The sequence below is a fragment of the Myodes glareolus genome, chromosome 6 (assembly GCF_982192425.1).
Source record: "Myodes glareolus chromosome 6, mMyoGla1.1, whole genome shotgun sequence".
Classification (NCBI taxonomy): Eukaryota; Metazoa; Chordata; class Mammalia; order Rodentia; family Cricetidae; genus Myodes; species Myodes glareolus.
The window spans coordinates 104,846,727-104,861,492 of NC_142031.1; the positions used below are offsets into that span (position 1 = coordinate 104,846,727).

The 14,766-nt window shown below is 40.1% G+C and overlaps 1 protein-coding gene across 8 annotated transcripts in view; it reads left to right on the forward strand.

Annotated features, from left to right (window-relative positions):
• Pde1c (phosphodiesterase 1C) overlaps positions 1 to 14,766 on the forward strand; it is a 445,757-nt gene that overhangs the window by 411,990 nt on the left and 19,001 nt on the right. For 5 of the 8 annotated variants that reach the window (XR_007233288.3, XM_048440405.3, XM_048440407.3 and 2 more), the window contains one exon: positions 13,779 to 13,847. The exons of the other annotated variants lie outside the window; for them this stretch is intronic. Coding sequence is in view for 4 of the 5 variants with exons in the window: in XM_048440405.3 (XP_048296362.3) it covers positions 13,779 to 13,847 (69 nt within the window). In the remaining variant the exon portion in view is untranslated. The remainder of the gene's footprint in view (positions 1 to 13,778; positions 13,848 to 14,766) is intronic. 8 annotated transcript variants of the gene reach the window in all.

Sequence of the window (14,766 nt, forward strand, 5' to 3'; positions counted from 1 at the left end):
TATGGTTGGGTCATGGCCCTCAACTTCCTCTCCTTGCTGGTCAGGGTCAGTTATTGTCACTGTGGATGTGAGGGTTCCTGCTGAGCCATATCCAGGGTTTGCTGCCCTGGGGCAAAGATTGCAAAGCATTTCTGGCCATGCCCATGGATATTTGCTGCTTGTCTAGAACTGTCAGTGACTTTCACAGGATATAGGTCGCCTCTGAGAAGCCATAATAGACTGTCAGGCCTTTCAGCAGAAAGGCACCTGGACAATGGAATGAACAAGTTTGTAGATCATGGTTTCTCCAACTTCTGCCACTAGGCAGAGAATAGTGAGATGCCCAAGACTGAGCAAAATGAGCCACAGCCTGGGGCTGTCCCACCTCACCATATAGTGGGTGAGAAAATACCCATCATAGGCTACCAAATAAAACCACTAATACTGTGAATGGATTACATCATTTGAATTGTTGGCTTAAAGGATCTCACAGACCCCTCCAAAAATAATGGGTTATTGTCAATACATTTGGTTACCCTCCACAACCTAAAGGTAAGACCCTATTGCTGAAGACACCACATACTCATGTCATAGAGCATGGAGAAATTGAGCTGATAATCAACTAGAAGCTTCACCTTTACTGACTGTCTTTCATAGTGATGGAAGGTATCATACATGTTGCTGGAGGAAAAAAGTACTTATTAATCTCACCCAGATATGAACTATGCAAACTACAACAGTTACCTGCCTGTTTTATGGGGATCTCATAAGAGATGATCACTCAGATACAGTTATAGCCAACTGAAAGTTTTTATTCCAACCAGTTGGGATTATACTTATGCATTAGGAACCTAAGGGCATTCCCAAGCAGCTAACGCAGGGGGCTTTTAAAGACAAAACCTCATACTGGTGTCTAAATCTGCAGCTTCAGGGGGAGGTTTGTGTAAGCAAGAAGAAAAATAAAAGCTAAGATAAGTGGTTGGTTGAAGGCGGAGGTTTACACAGCAGACAGTTTAATAGATGCTAAGGGAAGTTAGAGCATTTTGACCATGGGTTTCTAGAATAGAGTTGGGAATTTCCCATGGGATTCTCCATCAAGATGATCAAGTTATAGTTAAACCTGAAATGGCATTAGCAAGAGGAAAAGATGAGGGGCTAGAGAGATAGCTCAGAGATTAAGAGCACTGACTGCTCTTCTAGAGGTCCTCAGTTCAATTTCTAGCAACCACATGGTGGCTCACAACTATTTATAATAAGATCTGGTGTTGGAAGGAGAGAGGCCACTTATGGGTTCCCGGCCACTTAGCCCTGAAATAATCACACAGAAACTATATTATTTAAGACACTGCTTGGCTAATTACTTAAGTGTATTGCTAACTAGCTCTAACATCTAAAATTAAGCCATATCTATTGTTTTATATTTTACCATGAGGCTCTTGGTCTACCCGCAAGAGTCCGGTATCTGTCTCTGTCAGGGTTACATGGCTTTTCTCTGCCTTGGCCTCCTTTCTCCCAGCATTCAGTTTAGTTTTTCCTGTCTATCTCTGTTCCCATATAGCTCTGCTATAGGCCCAAAGCAGTTCCTTTATTAACCAATGATATTCACAACATACAGAGGGGAATCCCACATCACCTCTCCCCCTTTCTGTTTAAATGAAAAGGAAGGCTTTACCTTCAACATAGTAAAATTACATATAACAAAACATGTATCAAGTAAGAATTATAGTTACAATATTTATATATACTGTATTTTTATTACAATTAAGCAAAGCTATAACTATCAATTCTTCAACTCCATCAAAGACTCCAGGATATAATATTACCTATGTAAACTGAAAGTCCATTGTAAGCAACTTCCAAAACTCTAGAATTGACAGAGACATGTCACTGCTTGAACAATCACCCAAAGTTCTTCTGTACTGTTGGGGCATCCGTCTTCAGCCTACAGGCCCATAGTATCCAGCAGACTTTTCCATGAAGCAGGAAATTTCAAAGATATTTCTGTCTATATTGACAGTTTGTCAGTCACTTTCTTCTGTGTCCTGCAGAATGTCTGGCAGACCCTTTCATGAAGCAGGAACCCTGAAGGATCATCTCACCTTTAGACAAGTTCAACAGTTTTTTTTTCCTGTGGGTCAGTTATTTTTCTGTGGGTCCTGCTTGTCAAGTTCATACAGAATACCATCAAGCAGTCCAGGCAAGAACAGTTTCTTGCCCAAATGGCTAACAGACTCCATAAGGCACATCTTTGATGCCCATCTGCCTCTTGAATAATTGGTGCTGCCAGGTGCAGATGTGTCTCATTGTCATGAAAAGTCTTAAGTTAATAATTTAAACAGTTTAAATGCCATATTCTGAAGGTCTCTGCTTTCAGATTTGAAGAACACCTATCTAACTGAAATATATCTCTGTGTGTCTAGAAAACCTAACTAACATGACTACAAGCTTGACTATTATAGATGACTATTTACCTATATTTCTTAATTATATATTACATTTTAAATGAGCTGTACAAACACAATACCTTAATCAAGAGCAGAAATATACATATAACAAAATTCACCAAAACTTGTATGAATAGAGCAATATCCATACAAATGCAAATCTCTATAGCATATTCCCCTTTAAATGTAAAGAAATATTTGTAAACAATATTTGGGAATATGGGCTTAGTTCTCTAGACTACTTCCTGCTGATTGGGGGCACTGTTAATCAGGTCTTTCATGGTGTATCCTGTGTGCTAGGTTCATCTCAGTCAGCAGTTGGGTGAAGTAATTGAGGGGGTTGTTTACAGCAACCTTTCAGAGGTTCATGGTCTATCAAGCCATATTAGTCTGGAAGCAATCCACAGGTTCTCATCCTCTGTGGAAACAGAAAAACCTCTTTTCCAAAGCAACATATCCTTAGATCCATATTTAAAACAAGATACCTTTAAAATATATATGTGGTTTAGCTTAGCAGCCCATAAAATAAAATGTCTCTCTGTACTTAATTCCTTCACAGTAAAAAATTCAAAGAAAACACAATAATATTCATAATCCAGACACTCTGTGAATATTCCATCTTTATATGGCTTTTCTTACTCATTACTTTTTAATATTTATTCTATTATCTTTATTTCTTTAATCTATGACTGTCTGTACTCTGTCTCTTTAAAGACTTTGTTTTATCTTTTTAATAAACTTTATTTCCTTTTAAAGCTCTCTATTTCTTCTCTCTCCCAAGCCTACATATATTTATCCAACACTGTGACCCATTTAAAGGTCCTTTAGGTCTGAATCTGTCCTATTGTGTATCTGTAATTCTTTATCATCCAGGAGCACTTCTTAAAATGCTAAGCACATCTTAAAACTTAAGCTGCATTATTACTAGAATATATATGACCCTACCTGGTTGCTCTACACAGTACAACATGGTGGAAGTCCATTTATTGCCTGAGACTGCCAGGTGGCAGCCATCCTCACCATTGCAACTCTGATTGACCCATGCTGCCACCAAGTAACTTTCAGCATGCTGTTCACAAACTCCATTTAAATGCTCGACCTCCTGAAAGAGCCAGAGGTCATGCTGGAAGCATGGCCTAGGAAGCCAGCATTTTAAAACTGCAACTTTTTTCTGCTACTGTGGAATCAGGAAAACCTCTCTTAAAGGAGCCATGCCTCTGAGTACTTCTAGCAAACAGAGCCGAGCCAGGAAAATGCCGCCACCAAATCTTGCTTAACTCTGTTCCTTTGTGCCTAGGATTCCTTTTTAAGCTTTCTCAGGTTTCACATGGATTTTAGTTGGCTACGTAGGTGCCGATTTGTTGGAGGGAGAGAGGCTGCTTGTTGGTTCCCAGTCACTTAGTCCCAAAATAATCACACAAAAACTATATTATTTAAAACACTGCTTGGCCAATTACTTAAGCATATTGCTAGCTAGCTCTTACATCTAGAATTAACCCATCTCCATTATTTTGTATTTTACCACAAAGCTTGTGGCCTGCCAGCAAGGTTCAGTCATCTGTCTCCATCCATAAGGGTTGCATGGCTTCTCCCTGTCTCTGCCTCCCTTCTCCCAGTATTCAGTTTAGTTTTCCCTGCCTAGTTCTGTTCCCCTATAGCTCTGCTATAGGCCCAAGGCAGTTCCTTTATTAACCAATGATATTCACAGCATACAAAGGGGAATCCCACATCAGTCTGGTACCACCTTATGGCATGCAGGTGTCCATGCAGGCAGAACACTGTATAAATAAAAAAAAATTTAAAAAAGAGTAAAAGATGAAGGAACTTATGCACTGTCTTGCCCTGTCATGCCTGCAAGATTTTTCCACTGATGCAATAGTAGCATGAATATTATCAGAGTAGGCAGCCACTTTTCAAATTGTATTTAAGGCCCACTCCATGAAATGGGGCAAATACCTGACATTTTTAATGAAGCTAAGGACCCAAAATTAAAAAGACATGAGCTCGGGTGGGGGCGGGGGAAGACTAACTACTGTCATTCTGTTAAATGAATATAGCACTAAGACAACTCATAATAATATATTGCTATATCCATAGATCACTGTACTACTCTACCCTCAGCAGAGAAACATCTTACAGTAGATGGCAATTAATACAGAGACTCACGGCTGGGCAATAGAGAGTGAGAGACTTTGGGGCATTTGGTTCTAAATGAGATGTCTTTATCACACCTCCCACCCATCAAGGAATCAGTGTGAAAGAGGAGGTGGGAAGATTGTCAAAGCCAGAGATGATGAATGGCCTCAAGGAAACCATGTTTTCTAGAGCAAGACTGATGCACATTTGAATTCACAGAGACAGAGGCAGCACACACAAGACTTGCCCAACCTAAAGCCAGATGGAATCTCAGCATGGAAAAGTAGAAGTGGACACAGAGGGCTACCAATCACTAAGAAGCTATTTGTAATTGATAGCTACTGGAAAAGGAAAAATCAGTTTTCTTCAGCAGAGTGACAAGCCTCATGTTCAGGAGTAGTTAACCATCACTAATTGAACTTCATTCTTTTTGTTTTGTTTTGTTTTGTTACTGAGAGAGAGAGAGAGAGAGAGAGAGAGAGAGAGAGAGAGAGAGAGAGGGAGGGAGGAAGGGGGAGGGACAACATGATATTGGAAGTATGAGAATCTTGGGGAAGTTGGGGGAAGGAGAAGAACACAGTCCCCAGCACCATTCAAAATTTATCTCTGCACCTTATCAGGTTATTCTAGGGCAGGAAAACCTCACTGTTCACACATCTCCAGTTATGGGTTCCTGCTTTTTCTAATGCTGATCATTCAGTAGAGCATCTTGTCATCTTTACCTGGGCTGTGATTATGGAATTTTGTCCATTAGCACAACTTTTAGTCACCCTGGTTCTTTGCATATGACTTTGCTAATAGTTTGAATATGGTGGTTGGAACAAGAATGGCCCCCATTATTCCTTTTGTTTGAATATGCACTCCTCAGTTCACTAAACTGTTTAGGAAGGGTTATGAGATATAGATTTGTTGGAAGATGGGTCACTGTGTGATAAGCTTTCAGAGTTTTTAATTAATTAGTTAATTTTGTATCCCACTCACATTTTCTCCTCCCTCCTCTTCTTCCATTCCCTCCTCTTCCCTCCCTTCCATCCCATCCAGTCCATCTCAACCCATTCTTTATCTGTTTCTGTTCAGAAAGAGGCAGGCCGTCCCTCGTTATCAACAAAGCATGGCATATGAAGTTACATTTAGGACTAAGCATTAAGGCTGAGCAAGGTAATCCAGTATGGAGAATAGGTTCTGAAGAACAAGCCAAAGCATTAGGGACAGCCCCTGCTCCCATTATTAGGAGTCCCATAAGTATAACATGCTACAAAACAGTCACATACATGTAGAGGGCCTATGTTAGTCGCATTCAGGCCCCCTGTTTGCTGGTTCAAACTCTGTGAGTTACTACAAGCCAGGATAGTTGTTTCTGTGGGTTTTCTTATAATGTTCTTGACCACTCTGGCTCCTACAATCTTACCTTACTTTATTCAGCAAGATTCCCTGAGTTTGACTGTGAGTCTCTGCATCTGTTTCCATAAGTTACTGAATGATACCTTTCTGATGACACTTGGGGTAGTCTCCAATCTGATCACAGGAGATGGCCAGTCCAAGTTACCAATCCATTGCTAGAACACTTAGCTGGGGGCATCCTTGAAGATGTAGAGACTTGGGAGTTTCCCTGGAATCAAGTTTCTACCTAACCCTCAAATGTCCCCCCTTTCCAGTCATCTATTTCAGTACTTTTCCCCTCCCTCCACTTACCTCCAATCCAATCCATAAAGTTCCCATCCCCACCCCACCCCCAGTTCACCCAGAATATCTCTTCTATTTCCCCTTCTCAGGGAGATCCATGTGTTTCCCTTGGATCACTCTTGTTAACTAGCTTCTCTGGGTCTGTGGATTGTAGCATGGTTATAATTTACTATGGAGCTAATATCCACTTAAGATTGAGTACATACCTAGTTTATGTTTCTGGGTCTGGGTTACCTCACTCAGTATGATTTTTTTTCTAGTCCCATCCATTTGCCTTTGAATTTCCAAATGTCATTGTTTTTAACAGCTGAGTAATACTCCATTGTGTAAATGTACCATATTTTATTTATCCATTCTTCGGTTGAACAGTATCTATGTTGTTTCCAGGTTCTGACTATTATAAATAAAGCTTCTATGAACATAGTTGAGCAAGTGTCCTTGTCGTATGATTGATCATCCTTTGGGAATATGCCCAAGATTGGTATAGCTCGGTCTTGGGGGTAGATTGATTCCCAGTTTTCTGTTAAACTGCCATATTTATTTTCAAAGTGCCTGCACAAGTTTGCACATCCTCTCTAGCAAAAGTTATCATTGGTGTTCTTGATATTAGTCATTCTGATTGGTGTAAGATGGTATGTCAGAGTCGTTTTAATTTGCCTTCCCCTCACGGCTAAGAATGATGTACATTTCTTTAAGTGTTTCTCTGCCATCTGAAATGACTCTGTTGAGAATTTTCTGTTTAGGTCAGTACCACATTTTAAAAGTTGAATTGTAGCATGATTAATAAAAACCCAGAGACATAAACTGGGGTTCAACCTGAAAGTCAGAAAAACAAAGCAGCTACCCACTGGCTCTTACCAAAATGGTTCAAAATGGTGATTCTGCCTCCAGAAATCTCTGAATGAGACTGTGTATGAGAGCTGTCTCTTCAAGTCTTATATTCCTCTATAGTGCTGGGATTAAAGGCATGCACCACTACTGCCAGGTTTCTATGGCAACTAGTGTGGCTACTGAGATTAAAGATGTGTGTCAACATTGCCTGGTCTATAAGATTGTTCAGTGAGGCTGTTTTATTCTCTGAACTTCAGGCAAGCTTTATTTATTAAAATACAAATGAAATATCACTACCTTGGATTATTTGGTTTCTTAATGTCTAGTTTCTTGAGTTTTTATATATATATTTTAGAGATCGTCCCTCTGTTGGTGTGGACTTGGTGAAGATCTTTTTCTATTTTGTAGGCTGCCATTTTGTCCTATTGAAAGTGCTTTTTGCCTGACAGAAACTTTTCAGTTTCACGAGGTCCCATACTTTAATTGTTGATCTTAGTGACTGTGTTGCTGGTGTTCTATTCAGAAGTTGTCTCCTTCGCCAAAGTATTCAAGGCTATTTCCCACTTTCTCTACTATCAGATTCAGTGTAACTGGAATAATATTGAATTCTTTTGTCCACTAGGTCTTGAGTTTTGTGCAGGGTGATAGATATGGATATAGTTGCATTCTCCTATTTTCTTTCTTTTTATTTATTCTTTGTTTCTTTTAAATCATGTATCTTAATTCCATTCATTTTCCCATTCCCTTCACATCCACCCTCTGCCCCTGCACTCCCCCTAAAATGAAACAAAATTTGTGAGAAAAAAGGAAAAGGAGTGAGATAAAAGTTTACAATCTTATCACAGAAGCTGTAGTGTGGCACAGTACGTCATGCAGTAAACCCCTTTGTTCACTTATCTTTAAATTGCAAGAGCTTATTACAAAGAGTCATTGGTCTGGTTCGAGGTTTCTGGTTTCTGCTACACTATTAATGCTGGGTCCTCATTAGGGCTCTTCTTGGATATCCTCTTGTTGCCCTGTGTCGTGGAGATCCTCCAGTTTCAAGTCTGCACATTAGGTCCCTTCATGTGTTCCAGCAGATCATAGGTATGGTGGATGTTGGGGTAGGCCAAGTCATAACCCTTGTTCTGGGCAGCTGTAGGGGTGGTCTACCTGCCCGTCATTTCCTATCCTCACCACCAGGGTGAGCTCTCCAGCATTGCCCTAGTTAAGTCACCTCTGCAGCAATGAGCAAGGGGTGGGTCCATTTCTCCTGTTTTCACATCCTCAGGGTTGGTTCTCTCACACCTACATCATTAGGACCAGCTCTATTGTGTTGCTGAGGATAGGTATAGGGCTCCTTTCCCCAGTGCTGCAGCTAGAGAGGGGCAGGGCCAGCTCTCTCATCTGTTGCAGGCAGTAAGGCAGAGATAAGGGGGGCATCCTCACACTCCCACACCACCACACACAGAAGATTAGTGGGGTCAGCTCTCCAATGCTTACAAATTTGGAGCTGGCTCCCTCACACCTCTGCCAACAAGATTGGTTCTATTGTGTTACTTAGGTGAGGCGCAGGGCCTTCTCTCCCAAGTGTTACAGCTGGTGGGTGACAGGACAGCACTCCTGCTCTTGTGATCTCAGGGCCTATCCTCACACCTGTCTCAGGCACTGATAGGAGTGGAGGATGGGGGCAACTCTCCCCCACCCATGCTGCCATAGGACAGATGGGTGATAGAGACAGCTCTCCCTTGTTCACTACTTTGGGGCTGGTTCATGTATACCTGTGGCAACAGAGTGGGCTCCATTGTGTTGCCTAGGCAAGATGAGGGGTCTGCTCTCGCAAGTGTCCTAGTTGGTGGAGATGAGGGACAGCTCTCCCATTCATATAACCACAGGGACAACTCTCCCATCTCCCCAGGTGTTATTTGAATCCTTCTACACATCAACATCTAGTTATTCCAGGTCAATTTGTTGAAGATTCTTTCTTTCCTCCATTGTATAATTTTGGCTTCTTTATCAAAAATCAGGTGTCCATAGGTGTGTGGATTTATGTGTGGGTCTTTGATTCGATTGCATTGATCCACCTGTCTGTTTTTTAGACCAATACTATGCTTTTTTTTATTATTATAGCTTTGTAGTAGAACTTGAAATCAGGGATGGTGACACCTCCAGCAGTTCAATTATTCGACAGAATTGTTTTAGCTATCATGGGAGTTGCTTTCGTTTTGTTTTTTTCCATATGAAGTTGGTTACTATTCTTTCAAGGTCTATAAAAAATTGTGTTGAAATTTTGATGGGGATTTGGTAGGATGGCCATTTTTACTTTGTTAATCCTACCAATCCATGAGCAAAGGAGAGGGTTCTTTCTTCTGGCGTCTTCTCCAATTTCTTTCTTCTAAGACTTGAAGTTCTTGTCATAAAAGTCTTTCATTTGGTTGTTTAGTGATAAGTTAGTTTCTTTTTCAGCCCTTTTATCATTTGTATATAAAAGGACTACTGACAATTCTTTTTAGTAAATCTTGCATTCAGCAACTTTGCTAAAGGTGTTTATCAGTTTTCGGAGTTCCCTGGTTTGAATTTTTGGAGTCATTTTTGTATACTCTCCTATCTTCTGCGAACAGCAGTACGTTGACTTCTTCCTTTCCAATTGTATTCCTTGATCTCCTTTTGTTGTCTTGCTGCTCTAGCTAGAACTTCAAGTGCTATTGTTAATAGATATGGAAAGAGTAGTCAGCCTTATCTTGTTCCTAACATTAGTGAAATTGCTTTGAGTTTCTCTCCATTTAAGTTGATGTTGCTTGTTGACTTGCTGCATATTGCTTTTTATTATATTTAGATATATTCCTTGTATTCCTGGTTTCTTCAAAACCTTTATTATGAAGGGGTGTTAGATTTTGTCAAAGGCTTTTTTTCAGCATTTAATAAGATGATCATGTGGCGTTTTTTTCTTTCTGTTTGTTTGTGTAGTGGATTACATTGACAGATTTTTGTTTGTTGAATCATCCCCATATCTCCGAGATGGAAACCACTTGATCATGGTGGATGATCTTGTTGATGTATTCTTGGATTCGGTTTGCCAGTGTTTTATTGAGTATTTCTGAATCAATGTTCATGAGGAAAATTAGTGTGTAATTCTCTTTTTTGTTGCATCTTTGTATGGTGTGGGTGTCAGGGTAACTGTGGCCTCTTGAAAGAATTTGGCAATGTCCCTTCTGTTTCTGTTCCGTGAAATAGTTTCAGGAGTACTGGTAGTAGCTCTTCTTTGAAAGTCTGCTTAGAATTCTGCACTGAAACCATCTGACTCTGGGTTTTGTTATTGTTTTTGGAAGACTTTTAATGATTATGGATTTTTTTCCTCAGGGGTTATAGGTCTACCTAAATTGTTTATCTAGTCTTGATTTAATTTTGGTATGTGGTATCCATCAATAATTTTTTTCATTTCTTTTAGATTTTCCAATTTTGTAGAGTACAGGTTTTTTAAATATGACCTAATTACTGTCTGGTTTTCCTCAGTGTCTGTTGTTATGTCCCCTTTTTCATTTCTGATTTTGTTAACTTGGATATTCTCTCTCTGCCTATTAGTTTGGATAAGGGTTTATCCATCTTGATTTTCTCAAATAACCAGCTCTTTACTTCATTGTTTTCTTTATTTCTATTTTATTGATTTCAGCCCTCACTTTGATTATTTCCTGTGTCTTCTCTTTTTGGGGTGTTTACTTCTCTTTGTTCTATAGTTTTCAGGTGCTCCATTAAGACCCTAGTATGAGATTTTCCCAAACTCTTTATCTAGACACTCAGTGCTATGAGCTTTCCTCTTATTGCAGTTTTCATGTATCCCATAAGTTTCAATACGATGTGTATTCACTTTCATTGACTTCTAGGAAGTCTTTCATTTCTATCTTTAGTTTTCCTAGACCCAGGGATTGTTCAGTTTCCTTAGTTTGTGGGTTTTCTATAGTTTGTGTTGTTGCTGATCTCTAACTTTAATCCCTGATGATCTGATAAGATACAGAGGGTTATTCCATTTTTTATATATGTTAAGAATCACTTTGTGCTCAAGTACATGATCAGTCTCAGTACATGGGAAGGTTCCATGAGGTGCAGAGAAGACATAGTCTTTTGTGTTTGTGTGAAATGAAGATATCTTTTATGTCCATTTGAGTCATTTCATCTGTTAGTTCTGCTATTTCTTTGTTTAGTTTCTGTCTGAATGATTTTCCTTTTGGTAAAAGTGGAGTGTTGAAGTCTCCCACTCATAGTGTGTGCTTCAATATGTGATTTAAGCTTACAAATGTTGATGTCCTTTTATTTGAAGCATAGATGTTCAGAATTGAGACATCATCTTGGTGGATTTGTCCTTTGATGAGTATGAAATGCCCTTCTCCATCTCTTTTTATTAATTTTGACTTGAACTCTATTTTGTGAGATATTAAGATGACTACACTAGCTTGCTTTTTAGGTCTGTTTGATTGGAAAATATTTTTCAACCCTTTACTTTGAGGCAATGTCTGTCTTTGAAGTTGAGGTATGTTTCTTGTATGCAGCAGAAAGATGGATCCTGCTTTGTTTTGTTTTGTTTTTATCTATTCTGGTAGTTTGTTTCTTTTTATTTGTGAATTGAGTCCATTGATATTGAGAGATTAAAAACCAGTGATTGTTAATTCCTATTATTTTGTTGTTGGTAAGTTCTAGTTACTGGTCAGTCTTCAGGTCCAATGGGGTGTTTCTACTGGAGTTTTGAGGGCCTTGGGTCCCTTAATTCATTTTGATCTTTGGTAAAGCCAAAGTCTTCTTGGGTCTCTGAATCTGGCCTTACCTCCAATAAAGTCTAAATCTTCTGGTGTACCTAGGGGACCATCCTTGCCTCAAGTAGAGATGCTTGGGTTATTCTCTGTCTTGTTTGGACTGTATGTGGACATATGGCATCTGTTCTCCAAATGATGTGGACTGTGTCTAGGCCTATGGGCTGGTCACAGAGAAGATGATGATTTGGGAGAGGTTAGGCAGTAGTATGAGTCTTGGGGGAGCATAATCCAGGGGTGACCACAGTCCAACGGGCAGGTGAGTCACTCATCTGCTTGTCCACTGGTAAGAGCTGCACTCTCTTACCAGTGGGATTCCCCTGGAGTTCGGAGCAAGGCTCAGCAGCGGTGCTGGTGCTGAGATGGGAGGGAGCAGGCCACAGGACAGGAGGGTCACCCACAGGTTGTGGCTGGTGTGGTCTGTACCTCAGTGGCAGAAGTCCTCTGGGGTTAGGGGCAGGAAACAACAGCATCAGGGTCAGGGACTAACTCTGATGGAGTGGGCCTGGGAAAGGACTGGGGGAGGGGCTAGATACAGGGAGGGATATAGTTCCACTGGCAGACAGGTCACTCATGTATTCTGGTTTGTGTGGTCTGGGCCTGCTTGGTAGAAGTCTTCTGGGGTGAGGTGGAGAGCCCAGTAAAGCAATATTGAGGTTTGTAAAGACCTATGCCTTCCCAGTGTTCTCTCTGCCTCCTACTTGTGAATCAAGATGTGAAGTCTCAGCTCTTCCCACTTCCATGCTTTTGCTCCTCCATTATGGACTCGTATGCTCTGAAACTGTAAGCCAAATGAAATGTATTCTTCTACAACTTGCCTTGGTCGTGGTGTTCTGTTACAGAAACAGAAAAGTAGCTAATATATTGGGCAATTGCTGCAACTCATAAAATAATAACGTTGACATATGTATACACTTAATTTTTTTCTGGTGTTCCAAGGTGTCACATGCCTATAACACAGTACACAGGAGACTAAGACAGAAAAAATACTGAGGTCAAAACCAGCATGAGTTACACAGTGAAACATTGTATAATTCTCTTTTCACTTCTATCAACCCATTGACGGGATTATCATATAGGTTGCTGCTGCCTTTGGGCTTCCATGTCTCTTTCTCCTCAATATGGATGACAAAATAAAGTAACAAAAATTCTGAGCAAATAACATTTATAACTATATAATATACTGCACATATAGGTGTGTAAATTTATATGTGCATGTACATGTGTAAGATGTATGCATGTGAGAAATGTCTCCTTTTGTTTTATCCTTTCGGTTGCTCTTTTTTTTCCACCTCATCCTGGAGGCTGCCTCTTCATCTCTTCACTACACACTCAATTGTTTATATGAAGAAAGATAATCAAATCCCTAGTGAGAGTTAGTCATCATCTTCTGGATGCTCCAGAACCCCACTATTGTAGCCCAAGTGTTGACCCACAGTTTCTGAGTACACACTTTGTCTTGCCAGAACACTTGGATATAGTTGTTACTTTACTCATTTCCAGGTGACGATCTGAGACTCAGACAGATCCCATTCACAACTTAAGATCGATAGCAGGGAAAGGATATAGCTAAAACAGGTTCAAAACCCCAGATTCCTCAGTTCTGAATCCTAAACTTTCCACTTCCCAACTGGTGATTATTACCCTACAGGCATATTATAACTACCTGGGGGCTTTAAAAAAAATAGGTTCCACTTTAGAACACTGACATTGGAATCTGTGGAAACAACACATTTAGGAAGACTTCCTACTACTACTGAGGGGGTCTGCATCCAACGTGCCAAGCTGCTACCAAGAGGTACGGAGTATAATTCCACAAAGGCACAATCTAAACTTCTGACTTCTCTGTGCCATAGAATACACACTTCCCTGTCCCAGCTGACCCACAATTATACTTTCCTTATCTTACCTGTCCTCTTTACAGGTACAAAGAAGCGTTCTCATGGCTCACCCGCTCCAAGCACTAGTTCCACAAGTCGCCTTACCTTGCCAGGTAGGTAAATGACATTGCCCTTTATCTCAATTACCACAGATGACACAAAGCACTAGGGCTTCAAGAGTAGGGAACAGCAGCTGTAGCAGAGCCTCTGTCCAAGGTTACCTTACCAGGGAGCTTGGTGTCTGTTGCCTTTACTTGTGAGTTTCTTCCACATGTGGCCATGTTGTTTCCAAGATAATCATATTTGTTTCCACTTAGCAATGGACAGAATGGACTGTGCTCTTGGGAAGGCTATGAAGTATCCCCTTCTGAGAGGCAGGTAGTACAGGAAAATGAATGGGCAGAGAGAGAGATAGAGATAGGAAGTCAGGCAGGTAGATAGATGGATGGATAGATAGATAGATAGATAGATAGATAGATAGATAGATAGATAGATAGATAGATAGACAGACAGATAGACAGATAGACAGATAGACTTGAATTCAAACTCCAGGCTTGTCATGTTAACTTTGCAACCTCAACTATGCTTCTTCATCTTGGATTAGAAATGCAGCCTCTAACATTAGTACCTTCTGACACTGTGTCATAACTAATAGCAGGCACACTTAAGGTCTAATGTTGCAAATATGGAAATGTATATGACCTAGATCCCTTCTAGCATCTCCCAGGGAAATATTCATTCATGATGATCATCTGTGTTTTCGAGGGAAGACAAGCACCTGCTAGTCTCCCCAAGTGCATGCATAACTTTACACTCCTATTCCAATTTTAATCATAGTGGAGCTTGTTTTGAGTAAGTGAAAATTTGAAAGGTAAACATGGTCTCTGTAAACTCTTTTGTAATAATAGGAAAGACTATAGGGAGAAAAATTCCATTTATTGCTAATGTTACCCATTTACTAAGATCCCCTCTTCTTCTAGGTTTTATTACACATTTTTTTCTTGAATTCAATTTGTATCTTATATAGAATGT